We start from the raw sequence: 17,153 nt of genomic DNA, 5'->3' as shown, positions 1-17,153 counted from the left end.
TCATGCCTCTAAGCCCATCCTTTTTTAGGCTTCTTTGGGAATCCCCTTTCCAATCAGATAGATTTCGAGATAGATTCACTCCAGTGTGGTGTCCCGGCTCTGATACGCTTCCTTTATACGATCTCAGAGTAGCTTTAACCTTTAATAGAGGAGTGAACCCACATGGGAGAAGAGAGGAGTAGTATGGGAGAGAGTCGTAGTTCAGAATAATCCCTGTATCATAACAATATTTCTGTATCGAGTGAGTAGCTTGGATTGAATTCCTCTTAGAGTTTCCATTCCTATAGGTGGGCCTAAGGTTGGGTAGTTTGTATTCCTCTCCCGCATTGAGAGAGATTCCAACTCCTATAGAGAAATACTCAATAAAGTACTTGGCAAATAGTAAAGTCTTCGGAGGATGCGTGTCAATAGAATTCGGAAATGCAGCAATAATAGGACCAACTGGACCAGAAAGTCAGATATACTGTTGCAAACTACTGATCTAGTCAGGATTTAGAAAGGTCGATGAATGGAACCTTGTAGAACTATACTCCCCAGAAAAAAGGAAACTATTTACGGGTTTCAACCCTCATGACAAAAACAAAAAATTGAAACATCAACACCACCAACCCCATCTAACGCTTGATCGAAGTAGGCATTGGCTGACTGACCTGACTTCGATTCTGTAATGAACTTACTCAAACAGGAATCGCTGCTTACGATCTTCATTCGGCACTTCCTTTCTATGTTGCTAATACTACTTAAACTACAAGCAGATTCGCTGACTTGCATTCTGATGTCCGACTGGAAAGCTTATACCTGATAAATAGAATGATACGTATTCAGCGGCAACTCCACTTTCAATCTGGTATCCGGCTTTAATTCTGGTATTCTCCTTGGATTCCTCTAAAGGGCATACAAACTTCTAAGTAGAACGGAAACCTGATAGCTGACCTACATTCTTCACTTCGTACTTGAAAGCTTGCCACAGCTATTAATACTATCGAGACGCCAAGTCAAGCTTAAATACTACTTTCAGTTCTGATAACTTAGTGGCTAAAACAAGGGAAACTACTACTTAATACAAGAGTTAATACCCCTACTACTAATGCTTGTCTTGAAACCTTATTTGCTTACTCGTCTGCTTACTAAAGACAGAGAGCCGAGAAGCTTAATCACAGCTTTTATTCTTCTTACTGGACTTGAGTTCTTCTATTCTATTCTATCTTGATAAAACTATGTAAACGATAAGTAAGCTTACGGCATAACTTCTTGTATTCCGATAGCTGGCTTACTTACTTATATGGGAGCAGCTAATACAATATAAACAACAAAGAAATATCACGGCTACAAATCGAAATTCCTACTTTCAATCTGCTTGCAAGAATTGTAGCTGCTTCGGATACGACTAATGCTTGCTAATACTCTTGAAAACTAGAATCACGACTAGAATTCCTATTTGTTACTCTAAATCTGTAATTCACTGCTAAGACTTGCTGATACGACAGCTCCATACCAGGGACACGCCTAATCTAATACTGATAAGTGAGTTTCAATCTTATATCCGGTAAGCGAGTAGCAAGCTTGAACTCTTCCTGCTAAAACTACTGCAACTACTTAGCAATGATGGAATTCAGAGAACTAGCTGTAATTCTGCTTTCTTCCTGTCAGTCTTATAGCAAGAAAGCAATCTGCTAACTTCAATTAACACTGTTTAAACGACAAGTCAGCTCTATCTTGTAAGCCTCTGTATACGAGAAGCAAGCAACTAATTCTGCTAACAACTGCGGAAACTCATTTTCGAAAGGGGATTTCCTTATTTACTTTATTTCATTTTATTTCATTTAATAGAAGAGCTGCTTCTTGAAGTGAATGATCGGAATTCAGAGACCATAGAGAATAATCAAATAGCGAAGGCCAAATAGAGAGTAAAGGAAAACAATGTGCTAACAGAAGCACAGGGAAAAGCATTCACAGATAGCCCAGAACATAGGCATTGAGTCTAGTAAATAAAGTAGTGGAAACGGGCTAGCCAAAAGAAGGTACTAGTAAAGATCAGTCACACGGGATTCGTTTTTCATAGACGAATAGGCTTTCGAGAGCAAAGGCCTTCCTTGGGCAAACTAGTTTCTCAATCAATGCTTATTCGCTTATTTGTCACAATAACATACAACACGTTAACCGAGTACTAATAACGTAATTCCGTATCCTTGTTGTTCAAGGAATAAAAGGAAGAAGATCTTAAACAAAATCCACAACTAAAGATAGTACTACTAGGCAGACAGGGACCCGCCTGACTATTTCGTTTTCTTCACAGAAAAGATGGGATAAGCTTTTGAATTCAAGCGCAGGGAGAACTACCAACAAGCACTTCAGAAACTCCAACTTACTCGGCATCTACTGAACATCACTTCTATATCTACTGAACATCACTTCTATGCTGATCTTTCCTCTCTACCTATACAACTGAAGTTTCCAGCTTTCCAGCAAGGTATTGGGATAGTTCACTCAGATTTTGAGATGGTTTTTGGGCAAGTGTTTAAAGACGGAACCTGGCCCAGTGTGACTTCAGGTAAAGTATGGTTGCCTTGTAGGACAGGAGTTTACTTAGCTGCATGCATTCATTGCAGACCTGGCTGCAAGCATCCATAGATAGCTGCCGAAGGTACTTGTCTTATCACTCTTTGGCAATCGAATTGACAGTGCATGTGTGGAAAAGAGAGCTAGTGGATTCCTTCTCGTTGTTTAGTCTGGAAATACACCAATAGCAACACAGAATGCTATTACGATACCTAAACTAACCCCTACTCTCCATTTTCTGTCTATATTATCCATAGGTATTTGTATTGCTGGTTCCTCTGGTGGTATGACCTCTTTCAACATAGCCATATTGTTAAAACTATTCTCATCAAAGGTAAAAGGAGTATCTCCCCGGATTGACATCACTATATCTGATATATCTTGAGTTTCCTGCAGTGTTATCTTAGTATACCCTTGTACAATAGCACTCTCATTGAGAAAGTAATCCCACGACATATAAAGCAGTTGATCTGGTTGAATATCTATATTACAAGGTATAAACTTGTACCAAACTGTAGTGTAAAAACCAACTCTGACAAGTGCGAAAATACTACCATATACAGTATTGATTCCTCCATCCATAGATGATTGATATAGTTGTCATTTTTATCAAACAATTGGTTAAATTATTGGATATGAAAAAATATTTCTTTGATAATGCACTTTTATAGGCTGGCCATAACACTGTTTCTAACCACTTATTACCATCATCTATCCCGGGTGTAAATTGTTTTAAAGATAGCAAATCTTTCCAAGAATCAAACTTCCATTTATTTAATGTTGCGTTAAAACTGACAATAGGAGATGTCCAAAGATAATTTGCACCCAGGATCATAAACTTCATATGATATTTGATGAATGAAATCTTTATTAGTTAATGAATCCATATATAACTTACTATGATATGCTAGTTGATCATTTAACGATTTGAATATATACGGGCCATTAGAGAAAATCTCATTAGAGATAATATCATTTGATCTATTAGAAATACTATTATTAGATAATAACTTCTTATATAAACCCACTACTTTCCACAATAATGTTCTATTTACAGATTCCACTGATGTACTACATTCAATATCCGGTACTTGGAATATATTAGATACACCTCTCTTGTCAAATACAAACTTTTCGAACTTACAATACAAATCCCTCATACGGTTGAAATCGGTTGTCATGATTGCTATACTTTATTAAATTAATATTTGAAGGTTGGTGGGGATTTCCATTTTTTAGAGTTGAAACTCCTACCCTAGTGCTCAATACTGTAGTGGTAGAGAGCTATTTTATCCCTAGTATACTTTGTACGTACGGCTAGAGATTGAAGGGAATCAACTTAGTAAGCATATGCCTACTTTCTATGTGAGTTAATCACGTGAACAGATAGTATCAACAGAGAAGTCACATAAGCACCTTCCAATCGAACTTCTTTTGCTAATTAACAAGAGACCAGACAATACAATAGCTCTTTTCATTTCCTATAATATAATACTGTACTTTATACGCTCCTATAATACTTATATGCAGAGAAACCCTATACGCAGAGAAACCCTTTCTTACTTATGCAGAGAAACCCTATACGCAGAGAAACCTTCTCTTACTCGAAACCCTCTCTTCCCCGAAGACAGTCTTCCTCGCCAACCCATAGATAGGCGCTTTCCTATATTATATATATGGATTCGTTCCCGGAGCCAGAGCGGATTCCATGAATTGACGTATATGCTATGAGCGTAGTTATCAATCAGGTACGCCGGTAGCAAGATTCCATCCCATCCCTGAGGATAGTGATTTCTGGTATAGAGTATTTATAGAAAACTCGTATCAAAAATATCATACCAAAAAGAAAGAAGAGATAAATGAGCCTTGTTTCCCGAGAGAGACCGCCATCTCTCAGGACTGCAGTCTTATAGTCGACAGCTCTATGTGGAGTTTTACAAGCCACCACTCTGGACCGTGGTCTTAGCTCTCACACCGAGAAAGCCTGCCTTCCCCCCAGAAGAAAGTCTTTCTCTCCCTCGTTTCGTTGTTAAAGAGAAAACAATTGGATGCTAGTTTGAGGTGAGACTAGTATCTCAAGTAACTCAAAATATCTCTGCTCAGTAACGTAACGATCTTCCTCATCTAATAAACATCCTTAAGGTGTGCTCTACCAGCTGATTGGCTAAGGCAAATCTTCCCCTCGAATATATTACCATCAACGTATAAATGGGATGAAAGGATTATCCCGATATTTATCAATATCATTCCGGAAATATAGATCACCTTCTAAAAATTTAGCGCACACATGATGCATATATGTGACGCTAAGTGCAAATAGTACTTTCTTTCCCAAGTCAGCATTATCCATCACTGACTGATTTTTATATGGTGACGAAAACCGTCAAAGATGGGAAATTCAAAACGTATTGAAGCCTGACGTCCTTGCTAATTATATTATACATTACATCTACTATATTGGTATGAAATAGGTTGGCATGAAAGAACTCCAGAATAAAAGGCCAATCAGAATTATTTTTATTTCTCGCTCGAACGAACTCTCTGAATTCTTGTGTATAAACACAAGGATCATTCATTTCACAAAATGTTTTATAGTTCTCTATAACTGTCCAAATACTATCATTCTCTTTGCTCCCATTAAGCCACCATAGTTCACACATTTTTCCATCAATGATTTTGAAGATAGCTCTTACTTTTCTATTATCTTCATGAAAATCGACACCATCAGCGATAATATCAATATAGGTTCGATTGGTTGGGTGAGAATCAATCAAAGGGGTTTTCATTCCATCACCGTATAAACCTGCCCAAACTAAATTCTCCCACATGAGAGAACAATCATCTTCGTCTCCGAAGTAGGGATCAGCACTGATTGTGTTACCGCAGCCTATTAAAACATGAGGGATTTCGCTGTATTGTTCGATATCTTCTATACCCCGACGGAGTTTACATGATAAACGTTTACCGCATAATGGAAGGCTACTTGTTTATTTATCATTTCCCTCCGTCGATCTATATTTTCAGTTACTATTTTCATTTGTTTGGCTAGCTCAACAAAATCAACATTAGGCGATACCGTGCTAAACCTTCTATCCCCTGGATCCATCCCTCCAGGGGGTCAGCGCATCTGTTTTGGGTACAGAGGGCCATAGGTTCGAATCCTGTCACCTTGATGTGGTATTCACAGGGGCCGAAGTGCAAAGCCCCGTAGCCTATCCGTGGTCGGGAAGGCAGGTGAAAAGCACGCACCAAAAAAAAAGAAAGCTATAATTTTCTTTTTTTCTTTTCTTCTTTGTAGTACACGAGTGAAATTGGTTACGGTGGTACACCTGTGAAATATATAAATGTTATGGTTGTACACGAGTTCCTTATATTATAGGTGTTTAAGACCGATTACGTCGGTTACACGAGCGGTAGTACAGCGAAAATGTTTTTCAATTTCACTTAGCTTGGTTACAAGCCTGGTAGGTACTACAGCGGAAATACAGTTGGTTTCACGTTAATTAGGTTATCTTGGTGGCAAACAAGTGCCTGGTAGGTTAGGTACTACGACTGAAATGGTTTATGATGGCACATACAGTACATTTAAGCTGTAGTACGTGGGCCTACTGTGGTATTGGATGTATTGGTTGTTGCCGAGTCTATGCTCGACCGCGCTCCCTCTCAGAATAGAGATCACGTTTCCCTTTACCCACCCAGAATCTGAAGTGAGTGTGGAATCTATTCTGCCTATTGGCAGATGGCTCTCTATTATCTTTCTCTGGGTCCCCATTATATTAATAAATATGAGTGTCAGGCTTGCTGTACTGAATCTCTTTATAGTCTACCTGTCAAGCCCAAGATAAGGGCAAGGGCAAAGCTCCAATAGAGCACTCGGGTCTGCCCCCTGAAATAGTTCTTGACGGCTCAGACTATTTTCTAGATCCGCCACTTAGCCCTGAGGAGGGTGCCTACTCGACCCAGTCAGGTACTACTCCACCGCCGGCCCCGAGTCACTCCGCAGGGGGCGGGGCTGCACCTTCTTCAATTTCTCCTGCAGATGAGGGGGAACCAGGGAGTCCACCACGTCCTTTCGGGTCTCTGACTCTGAGTAGCAGGGATCTCATATTTCATAATTTGAGTTTGCAGTATCTGGAAAGGACCAGGAGCCCAGAGGAACTTCTCAAATTAACTAATAAAATCTATGAAGGGAAGCAATCCGTACTTTCAGAGCTTAGGCGTTTAGCTGGCCCTTTCCATGGCCAAATCAATCCTGTTCCAGGATATGGATAGTGCGGGCAATGCAATACGAAACCCCAAACCAATTGTGAGTATAATCCTAAAATGTTTCAAAGGATCCTTCTTGACTTGCAGCTGGAAGGGATCCAGAGTAAATATTATAGCCAATTCGTAAATCAAAGGGTGGATAGCATCCCAAAAGAATCCTGGAATAATTTAAGGATTGATGAATTACCTTTAAACCAATTCAATCAAGAAAAGTTCCTGCTTTTGGGCTGCTTTGTGAGTTGGTTCCACTGGCGTAACTACCCCCGGAGGGCGATGCGGGGCGAGGCTGGGGGCAGCCGACTCAATCCTTCCAAATCACTAGAAGGCAAGTTCATTCCTCTTGTGTGCGCATGCATTATCTAATGCTAAGGACTCTACAAGAATCGGTTAAGCTTTTCGTTTTAGTTTGATCGGAGTTCGGTACCGGTAGCTAAGGCAATCCCCTCTCCTGTCCTGTCCTGTGCAAGAATGAGGAATATCTTAGCTTAGTATAGACACGTGAGTAGCTAACAGAACTGAGTAACCGACTGACAGACAGAGTAGGATGAGGGATTGATGTCTGTCTTTGATTAGCAAAAGCAGAACTCTTATAGGAAGTTGACTGAGCACTCTCATAAAACTGGTAGGGAGATTTTTTGTGGTGTTCTAGGAAAATGAGCCATGATCATGAAGTGAAAAGCACGTGGTAACAAAATCGAATGAAAAGTACAGCCTATCTCGATTAACTGATCGAAACCTAGCGCATCATGTTTTCGAGTCGCCAGGTGTTTATTCTCTTGGAAGCAAGCCAACTCTGCCCACCCAATTCTATATATCTATCTTTCTTCTTACTAGTTAGATCGGAGCCGACACAAGGAATTGAATTGGTCGACGAAGCCAACAAGCAAGGTCCACAGCGCATTAGAAACAGGGCAAGCTAATAAGTAGGTAGGGTGGGACTTGAAAACGGAGCTAACTATGCATTCCACGGATGCAATAGCCAGAATGAACTGGGGCTGGCTTTTCTGTAACTAGTCTTTCCTGCTGCCCAACATTCTACTATTCGTTCCAACTCTTCGTTCCACGGAGCTAGGAAGAAGTCCTGCAAAAAGAAGAGATGCACTTCCGGCTGCCTGATAGAGTGAACGATTTGGTACGTGGTAACGCTGTAAAGTCGATATCTCACCCATGAATAGAGGGCTGGCTAGCATCTCACCTCAAAAAAGAGAAAGTTGTCTCACCATATCATATGCTCGTTTTCTAAATCCAGTGTTATGCTCTCTTCTTTGCTTACACCTGTTACGCACCTCTTGTGCAGTGACAACACTACCCGGGAGTTTATCTTAGCTGTCTGGGACTTACTCTCCTATCCACCACTGGTACTAGTCTGTTGGCCAACACTTTAGTAATGATCTTGGACAATAAGGAAGGCTGATTGGTCTATACTTTTATTCTGTTAATGGAGTACTGTAGAAGAGTTCTCCCAACCCAAGTATCTTCGGTTTCAGTTCTCTCTCTCTTTTTGACCTGCTACTCTGCTGTTGTTTTGGCCCTTCAAGGGAGGGTTGTTGAATTTCTGAATTAAGAATTAAGTAAGTAGAGCAGTTAGGTTATGAGCCTTGCGAGCTGTATGGGGGAGAACATAGCCTTTTGGCTTGGAATAATAAGTACAAAAAGGAAAAAATCTCAATATGACAATCTGAATTACTTGATGCAGTAACATCAGGTTGTTCTGTCGTTCGACTTATCGTTCATCTCGCTGTACTTCTCTATCGAAAGATAAGGGTTCATCGAAGAAAGGGAAGGGAACTATCCGCTCTTGTCCTTCAATGAAAGCAAGCCGGATCCGATGAAATCTTCACTCGGTAATAGTATAGAGTAGAGTGCTCCATTGATAGTGGTGGATTGGACTTCTTGAAATAGATATATATATGTGAAAGAAAGAGATGGTTTCTTGCTCGGTGAAAGGAATATCACTATCCCTCGTCCTAGGGTTTTCCTGCTTGATTCTCTTTTCAGTGAGGGATGCCCACTTAATCTTAATAAAGTAAGTAAAGAATGATCGATTCGATAGGAAGCACTGGTTCAAGGAATAACCCTTGGATGCTGATCTCTGGTTAAAGGATTAACCGTCGGATAGCGAGCTGGAATCGAACCAGCAATTGAATCTTGTCGCTACTTTGGCGGAGTAGACCGAGGGGGAATGTAGAGTATAGTTTACGACAAAAGGTGTTCTAGGACCAAAGGATCGAAGAGTGCGGCCTACTGTACTTGAGGATTAGGAATATGGAAGATAGGGTTCTCCTAAGACCTAAGAATAGTAGAGAAGCAAGGGTTAATAGAAGCACCGCTGATGTTGGTCCAATCTAGCTGGGCTGGATAAGAATCGGGAAGACTCGGGCAAACTGGCAAACATCGGATGAGATTGCACCTTACAACATAGAAGGAAGAACTAACATAACAATCATCTCAAAAATCCAGATGAAGGAGAGAAGGCAGCATACAAATAATAAATAGAATATCTAGGGTGGTAACACCTGCAACTCGGCAAGGAGAAGGAATCCCTGTAGTAGCGAGCAGTGTGATTAGATAAACCGTACCCCCTGAGGGGCCTGGCGATACGAACCGGTTGAATAGAAGAGCTTCCTTGGTTGGAACAGAAGATAGAAGCTGATTAGAAAACAGATGAGAGGCGGGCAGCATTGAGAAAAGTACTATACTTAACTTAGTTTTAGTTAGGGTCGGTTTGACTAAAATAAGTGAGTGGGACTCGCGAACTGGACAGTAAAGTGACAATAGGGTGGTCACTCGGAATACTTTTGTTAGGGAAAGCCTAGTAAAGTGGTCAACTAATAAATATTGTCAATAAAGAAAGGACTGGATCAGAGAAGTATGATGTAGTCCCCTTCCCTGGGTATCACGAACGGGGCATCACAACCATCATATCATTCGAGGAATGTTTCCATTCCGATACTGGCATCCGGAGTCCTCCCTACTGATCCTTCGGAGCCGGGGTGCAAAGGAAGCAAGAGCACTGGGAGTACGAATATCCTTAGTCCGAGGAAGGGTGCTATATCGGTGGTGCAGTTCTTACACATCATTATATCCATATTGGAAATCAAATAATCACCTGGCCCACCCCGATTCTCGAGAATCGAAGAGCTGACTTGCATTCGAGGGTAGTGTTAAGCAACTTCCGGATATGATCGATAGGTTTCACCGTCAAGCAAAGCAAATAGGAGAAAGAAGAGAAGTAGCACCCGCTGGGCAGGATAAGTATCTATCAGTTGGCCATCTCCGCCTAGGCCGGCGGAGACTATCCATAGGTTAAGTTGGTTCTGGTTGGAGGATTAACCCTCTGATTGTGATGCTTGGCTTTTGGGCCTCGGAAAGGAATAAAACTAGGCAAGCAAGGAGGGGATAAAGGACCACGGAACGAGGTAAAGGGCAACCCCTTGACCGAGTGAAGGCGAGCCCGGATTCAAAGTAAGATGGATTGAAAAAAGACTCCTAAAACTGCCCCCGCTGGGGTAGATAAAAAACCTTTGTCCATGGCCTTACCTTGTAGGAAAGGATCGCTCGCTACTGGTAACCGTTAATTCGTAAAACGTATGTTTCGTAGGAAGCGGAATCCCGTGGAAGAATCAGTTTTCTCGCTGCGCTGGCTTATGTGATGTGGTTGGTCAAGCCTGCCTTTAAACGCAAGAAATCAAGCTAGGATTCTGGAAACCGGAAGGGTATTCCCAAGCTCACATTCCACTTCTGCAGCAGAGCTAATAGAGATTTGCAGAAAGGGATATGCAGACTAGATGCACGCTAAAAGTGCCAGGTTCCAGTCAAGAAGCAAGGCAAGAGATCCGCGGAAGAGATCCTGATTGTAGGTCCCGTTCCCTCAGATAGACTGGCCTATTTTGCCCCAGCTTCCGAGACCGGACTCGAGGAAGCTGCCCCTCCTGACAGGGATTGGACGCGAAGGATGGAGCATCCGAACATTGAATTCGAGCTAAGATTCTAACGAACAGCTGGAATAAAGAACCTATCCTTTCAGGAATAAGGAATGAGAAATGGAACAGAGAGTGGTTGGATGGAGTATAAAATCTAAAGGTTATATTATATATAGTAGTGGGAAGAAAAAAAGACAAGAAAACGATTGAATGTCAGGCAAAACAGTTCTGTAAGTCGCGGATCAAAGCCTGAAGTGAAGTGCCTGGTTGTCTTAGTATTATAAGTAAAGCATTTCATTCTCCGGTTTTGATTTCATTCTCTTTTGTGACGGTCTACTTGCTTGTGCTAAGGCTGCTGGAATGAGCCTTCTAAGAGTAGGTTTTGAGACAAGATCTTGATTGATCACTTAGTCTACCTTTTACTCATTTCTTCGAACCTCTATAAGTGTAAGAAAAGAGTGCATGTACTTTTAGTGGACTTTACTTTTTTCTATAGTGTGAGAGTACTTTCTGTTCAATCCAGTCGCTCCAGATCTGCCTGAGACAAAGCCTATAAGATCGTTATTAAGTAATGAATTTGCAAATAGAGAACTAAACTATAGGAATCAATCCAATTCTCGTTCTACAACAAGAAGAAGATCCATGAACTGGAACGGATGGAAGATAGCACTAGAAGTAAAAGAAATATTGAAAGGTGCGAAGCAATCACATCGCAACAAATAGGTATGTATTACTTTGAGTTTCTCGCTGAACTCCACTGGACACCGACCTCCTAAAACTGACCTCTCTGCTAATTCGAATCGAGGCTTACTGCCGCTTGGTACTATACTTCTTCCTGCCAGACTCTTTCAATACCCAGCCCTCTTAAGTGTTTTCAAACTTGGCTAGTTTCTTCGAGAATGGAAGCTTTGTCCTACGGCCTGCAAATTCTTCTGCTCCTAAAGGAAGTTTCTGACCCAGCTTTAGATGATAGAGGATTTGACAAAGAGACCTCTTCCTGCCATACTGATCGACTATTCTCTTGAAATGCCATCTCATCCTTCGGCCTAGCTTTTTCATTTCTTCCTTATTGGATTCAAACTGTTTCAAAAGTTTGGTACTTGGTACAAAGTATATACCAACTTTCCTGGCTTCCCTAGAGGTTGTATTAAAGCCGGCTTGCCTAACAGCCTGCTCTTCTTTCCCAGACGAGCGAGACGGATTGTGGATTGAGTTTGAGTTCTTTTGCCGCTTGCGATTGATTAAGTTACATTACCTGCTGCACCGAGCATTGATTTGAACGAATTAATTACCAGACTTATTGGGGAGTGTGTACGACTTAGTGGAGTGTTTCCTTTTTAATAGAATCAGAGCAGAGGATTGAATCGCATGAATGGGTTGAGCATTTTAATAGATATACCCTTTTTCTTAGGCATCGATTCTAGGATTGAAGAAAGGGGAGATTTCCCACACTTTGAAAGATTCACCTATTGGGTGGGGCGTGTTTGAATTACCTACCCGGGATTTTTCATATTAACTGTAGCTAGGGAATTGACTGACTCTGATTAATATCTTTGTCTAGCATTTCCAAATTGCCTCAAGACTGATACAGATTTTACGGAGTTAATTACCACAGGGCGGCTTGCCCTAAGAGTATAGTTAAGTGGGTCAATTCCCAGAACAGACAGGGTTTAGTCAGTTCATTGACTAGTAAATGACTTGATCCACTCATTAGCATTGAGTGTTGTCTGTAATTTACTATATTATATTATATTATATTATATTATATATAGTAGTAATGATGAGCACTTTTACCAGAAAGAGTTGACTGAGTTAATGGAATGGATTCGCTTGTTGGCTAATCTGAATCGACTTACTTAAGTGTGGTGTTACCAGGCTTGGAAAGAAAACTTCTTTATGTGTTTGATTTCCCTAATTTACTGGTACTCAAATACCTGCCAAGCATTCCCAATCTCAGTTTTTGTCACACAATAAGATCCAATTTGTTTAGACTCGTTAGGTTTGGTCACCCATTACCTTGAGTGAGGCCAAAGGTGTACACCTATTGTCATGAAGATGTGATCATATCCACCGAAAGGTCTTGTTCTAAGCCCAATCCTCTCGTCTTAGGTCCATAAACCAACAATAACGGGAGCTTCTCCTTTTTGGTTGACAACCTATGTTGGTCTGACTAAGCCCACTATCCTAATGGGAGGGTCCCACCTTGTGTCGGGGTAAGGCTCCACCTCATCTTGGGTTAAGGGCGAAGCTTGAAGCCAATTTCTTCACTTTCCGTCTAGGGCTTTGCTTGGCATTGGGCTTCGATATAGCTGGTGCTTTCCTGGTCTTGGATTAAACCTCAGCTCTCCTAATTCCGTCTATAGGTGGTTCAATCTTATAAGTTTAGCTTAGGTACATCGATTCAATCCTGCCCCAGGCGTACCTGAGACAACCCTTTCCTCACCCGAGAATTGCATTTCCGCTTCAGCTTCCGGCGCATCCAACTTTTTCTGGATCTAGGCAAGGATCCTCAGTCCTATAGAAAGAAAAGAATCTAAGTTCATTAGATTATGCTTCCTTGCCCGTGTGGAACATGTGTGAGCATTATGTTTTTCCAACAAGTGATCCGACTGGAAGAAGTGTTATATGAGGACTTCGAGATCAAATAGAGAATCTGTCTCTCCATTCCTCGTGAGCCACTTATTTCTCCGAAATCTGAGATCAGAGTGATTTTCCTCCTTTTTCCCAAATAGTCGACGGTCCATTGGGATACTTCGGATAAACTGGAGTACATATATGAGAGACCGGTGCTAAAACCTTTTCTCGAGATATCTTCCAAATTATTAGGGTCCTTGCTCCGGATCTTGTTCCCCCGGTGCGAAAGCAGTTGGTTCCGTAGTTTGAGAATTCTGCTAATTCCAAGTATTCCATTATTATTATTATAAAAGAGAATATAAAAAGTAAAGAGGAGAAGGCATAACCAGAAGAATTGTGAGAAATAAGTCAATTTATCAAGTTGAGGCATTTCGATTTCCAATCAAACCAACCCTCAAGACAGAAAAAGACTCCCTCCCAAAATAACCAAAAATACTAGTTGCCTTCTAACGCATAGACTAGAGCGTTTGTCCCATCCTTATCTAGTGGGCCAATGACATTACTATTCTACGCGTTTTCTGAGGAGCAACATGAGAGATAGACTTGACACCGACCCACGAAAACGAAACTTTTTAGTCTAGAAAGATTCCCAACCCGATATTGAGATCTGATGACTGAACACTCGTTTGAATAGCTCGAGGTGTCGACGGAGCTAACTTGTGAGACGGAGCTCACTTCTGAGATAGAGCTGTCTTCTTTCTCTTGGTTTCCATCCTTCCGTTACGAGATATCGTTTCGTACAATACTACTCTATGCAATATGCAATTTCGAGAAGAGAGCAGAGCTAGCCCACCGCATCCATCCAGCCTGAAAGGATTCACTCAACTGGACTCGCGGCTCTAGGTGATCCCAATGGATCCGTACAGGGTGATTTGAACTGCTCCTCTCGAGAAGATCGACGGATCAGGCGAGCAAGCAGGGAGAGTGCAGTATTGTGCTTGCGCCCTTAAATCAGAGAAATCGACAGGACAGATTTCGAGCCCGAAAAGAGAAAGTATCTCCTCTCCAATGAGAAAGTATCTCTCCAGCGAAAGAATCTCCATCTCCTTCCTTCGGGAAACAAACCTTCCTTCCAGGTAGATAGCATTTCCACAGGAAAGAGAATCCGTATTGATTGACGTATTGAAACAATCAAGTCCGTCAAGATTGACAGGCAAGTGCAAGTCCGTTGACATGACAGGATCAAGTCCGTAGATAGGATCTAGTCCCGATAGGGTTGGTTCAGATCATATAGCTTAGGCTCAAGTAGCAAAGCAAGTCCAGTAGGTTGTTTAGGTTCCGGTCATATACATATAGGTTGAGGTTCCGTTCCGGTCATATAGATGTTTAGGTGGTTCCGGTCATATAGGTCATTCCAGCTATAAGCTATAGAAGCTATAGATAGGAGATGGGGGGGAAAGCCACATTCATTATAGGCTATGCTATGGGAACGAGATCCTTCCTTCTGGGAGCACATGGATCAGTGAGTTCTGGCATGATTGCTAGAACGAACGGAATCTACTCTACTGGCGTGGCGCTGCTGTAATTGTAATCACTGAGATTCCTTCTACCTATGATTTATTTGCTAGTAATAGTTCGAGATGAGATTGGCACTGTCTCAAATCCCAGCACGAATGCTTGGCACTGTAATCCCAAATGCATGGCACTACAGTAATCACTTACTTTCATTCTACCTACGATTTATTTGGTGGGGTGGCATCTATATCAGCTGCTTTCTACTCTCAAGACTCTATGGAATTCCCTATCTTCTTCTCTGGCCAAGGGTGAATCAATCGATTCAATCAAAGCAACCCAAGCATTCAAAAGTATCCGTTTTTAGTTCTTACTTTTGCCTGATCCGGAACCCTAACCCGCCCCAAAGATCACCCATACCCATCAAGAAAAAAGGCGCAACGAAGTGGGTTGTTATCGCGAGAGAGCCCAGCACTGGTTATTATGGTAAGTAGTCGACTTGGGTTGTACCATCGAAAGCAGAAAGCCCCCTAAGCAACGCACCAATCACCATTTCTTTTGCAATTGCATTTCTTTGAGTGCCAGCGAGTAAACGAGTTGGTATGACAAGAGATTCTTCATCATAGATGAGATGGCAGCCCGGCACCGGCACAAATAGACCTGATGGAGCTTGGAAAGATATATCTATGGATTGAGGGCCGGACTAAATCGGAAGGGCTCTCTGTTCTATTTATATTAGTAGTGGTAGACAGACAAATAGGCCCATTTTTGACCTCTTAAACATCCTTACATTGCTGCTTCAGTTGCTACCACTTTCCTAAACAATATTGGGAAGTTGCATGGAGTGCCAGCCACTATTGTATCTGACAGGGACAGGGTGTTCACTAGCTCCTTTTGGAGGGGCAAGCTATTGGACACTAAGTTGCAGTTGAGCTCTGCCTATCACCCTCAGACTGAGGGGCAGACTGAAAGAGTGAATGAATCAGTGTCTTGAGATGTATCTCAGGTGCTCAGTAAGTTCTACTCCAAAACAGTGGGTTAAGTGGTTGCCATTGGCTTGGTACAATTCGGCTCATCACTTCTGCAATCCTCTCCAGTTAAAGCACTCTATGGTATGGCCATGAACCCTCCACTGGAGCAGTGCCTCTCTTGGTTCACTCCACTCATTCAGATGTTCCGGATTTCCAAGTGCCAGGAAAGCACATGCTATTGAGCTGGAGCGGGAAGAGAACTGATTTCTTTCACTACCGACGGACGAGATCTGAAGTACTGAAGTAGTGATGGAATAGAATGGACGGATCGAAGTCGCGAAGGAGCCTGCCCATCTCAGCACCAAGGAAGAGATTGTTCGTTTTTGAATTTGAGCATGCATTTCTTTCAGTCTGTATCAAATCAAATCAAAAGTAGTGCAGATTCACTTTGAGACGGAATAGTCTCGGTAAAGGAAAGAGGCTATTGCTGAGCATCTCTATATTGATCTTCGCTTTTACGGACAACCTTTCTTTCTGTAGGTTTAGCCACCGATCCCGGAACTTTGAAATGTAGCAGCGGTGTTATGATTGCCCATGCAGTTTCGTTTGAGCTGCCGCAAGCAAGTAATTTTGGACGATAGGTTAGGACTTCTCTTATCAAGTTTTGAAGTTTGGACTTCTGTACGAGCTAAACCTGACTCGCTTTCAATCGTAATTTTTCTTACACATCTAAATACCGATGATAGTTCACAGAGAGTGTGGTGAACAATGAATTTACAACGTTGCTACTCTCTTCTTACAGAAAGGAAGCGCACCTTGCCTAGCCTAGCTTGATGGGAAAGAGAAGATATGTTTTAAGCTTTCACTATCTTAAACATGGGAAAAATGTTGACTCATAATCAATGCTATGTTGTCTTCCTAAGCCACCGAAGAGTACAAAGTATAACTCACCAAGTAGCTACCCTGGTTGTTTGTCCAGGAAATGGGGAATCGAATCAATAAATAGGGAACTTAAATTGTCAGGTTAAGGGCGCTAAGCCTTCCAAGCCGTACCCGAGTATAACTGCCCGGAAGGTCGTTGAATTCGACTCTCAAACAGAAGACGATTTTTATGTACGTCTTACTCTTTAGAGTCTTTTTGATTATTGATAATACTTGATGTATGTAATAGTCTTGTTCTGATAGAAAACTCCACTTCTCTTGTTGTTTTTGTTGCAGGAAGCAGGAGAGGAGGCCCCTCTTTAAACATATGCCAGTTACGACGAGGATTGTGAAGAAAGCAATCTAGATGACAACGACAATTATGGTGATGATGAGATCGAATCACTTGTCAGAATACGCGCAATAA

At 41.7% G+C, this 17,153-nt stretch overlaps 1 protein-coding gene across 1 annotated transcript; it reads right to left on the bottom strand.

The window, feature by feature from the left end:
* Positions 1-5,847: 5,847 nt before the first annotated feature.
* LOC118473329 (putative ATP synthase protein YMF19) lies at positions 5,848-13,889 on the bottom strand. Its single transcript, XM_035962562.1, has one exon. The coding sequence runs from the start codon at positions 13,750-13,752 to the stop codon at positions 13,291-13,293; it is 462 nt and encodes a 153-aa protein (XP_035818455.1). The 5' UTR covers positions 13,753-13,889; the 3' UTR covers positions 5,848-13,290.
* Positions 13,890-17,153: the final 3,264 nt, after the last annotated feature.

This window comes from Zea mays, chromosome 9 (genome assembly GCF_902167145.1).
Source record: "Zea mays cultivar B73 chromosome 9, Zm-B73-REFERENCE-NAM-5.0, whole genome shotgun sequence".
Lineage (NCBI taxonomy): Eukaryota > Viridiplantae > Streptophyta > Magnoliopsida > Poales > Poaceae > Zea > Zea mays.
The sequence above is the reverse complement of the archived record's forward strand: the minus strand, read 5'-3'. Positions and strand labels throughout refer to the sequence as shown.

Excerpts from the sequence above, each read along its gene's own strand:
- LOC118473329 (XM_035962562.1), bottom strand. The coding sequence starts at position 13,752 with ATGCCTCAACTTGATAAATTGACTTATTTCTCACAATTCTTCTGGTTA.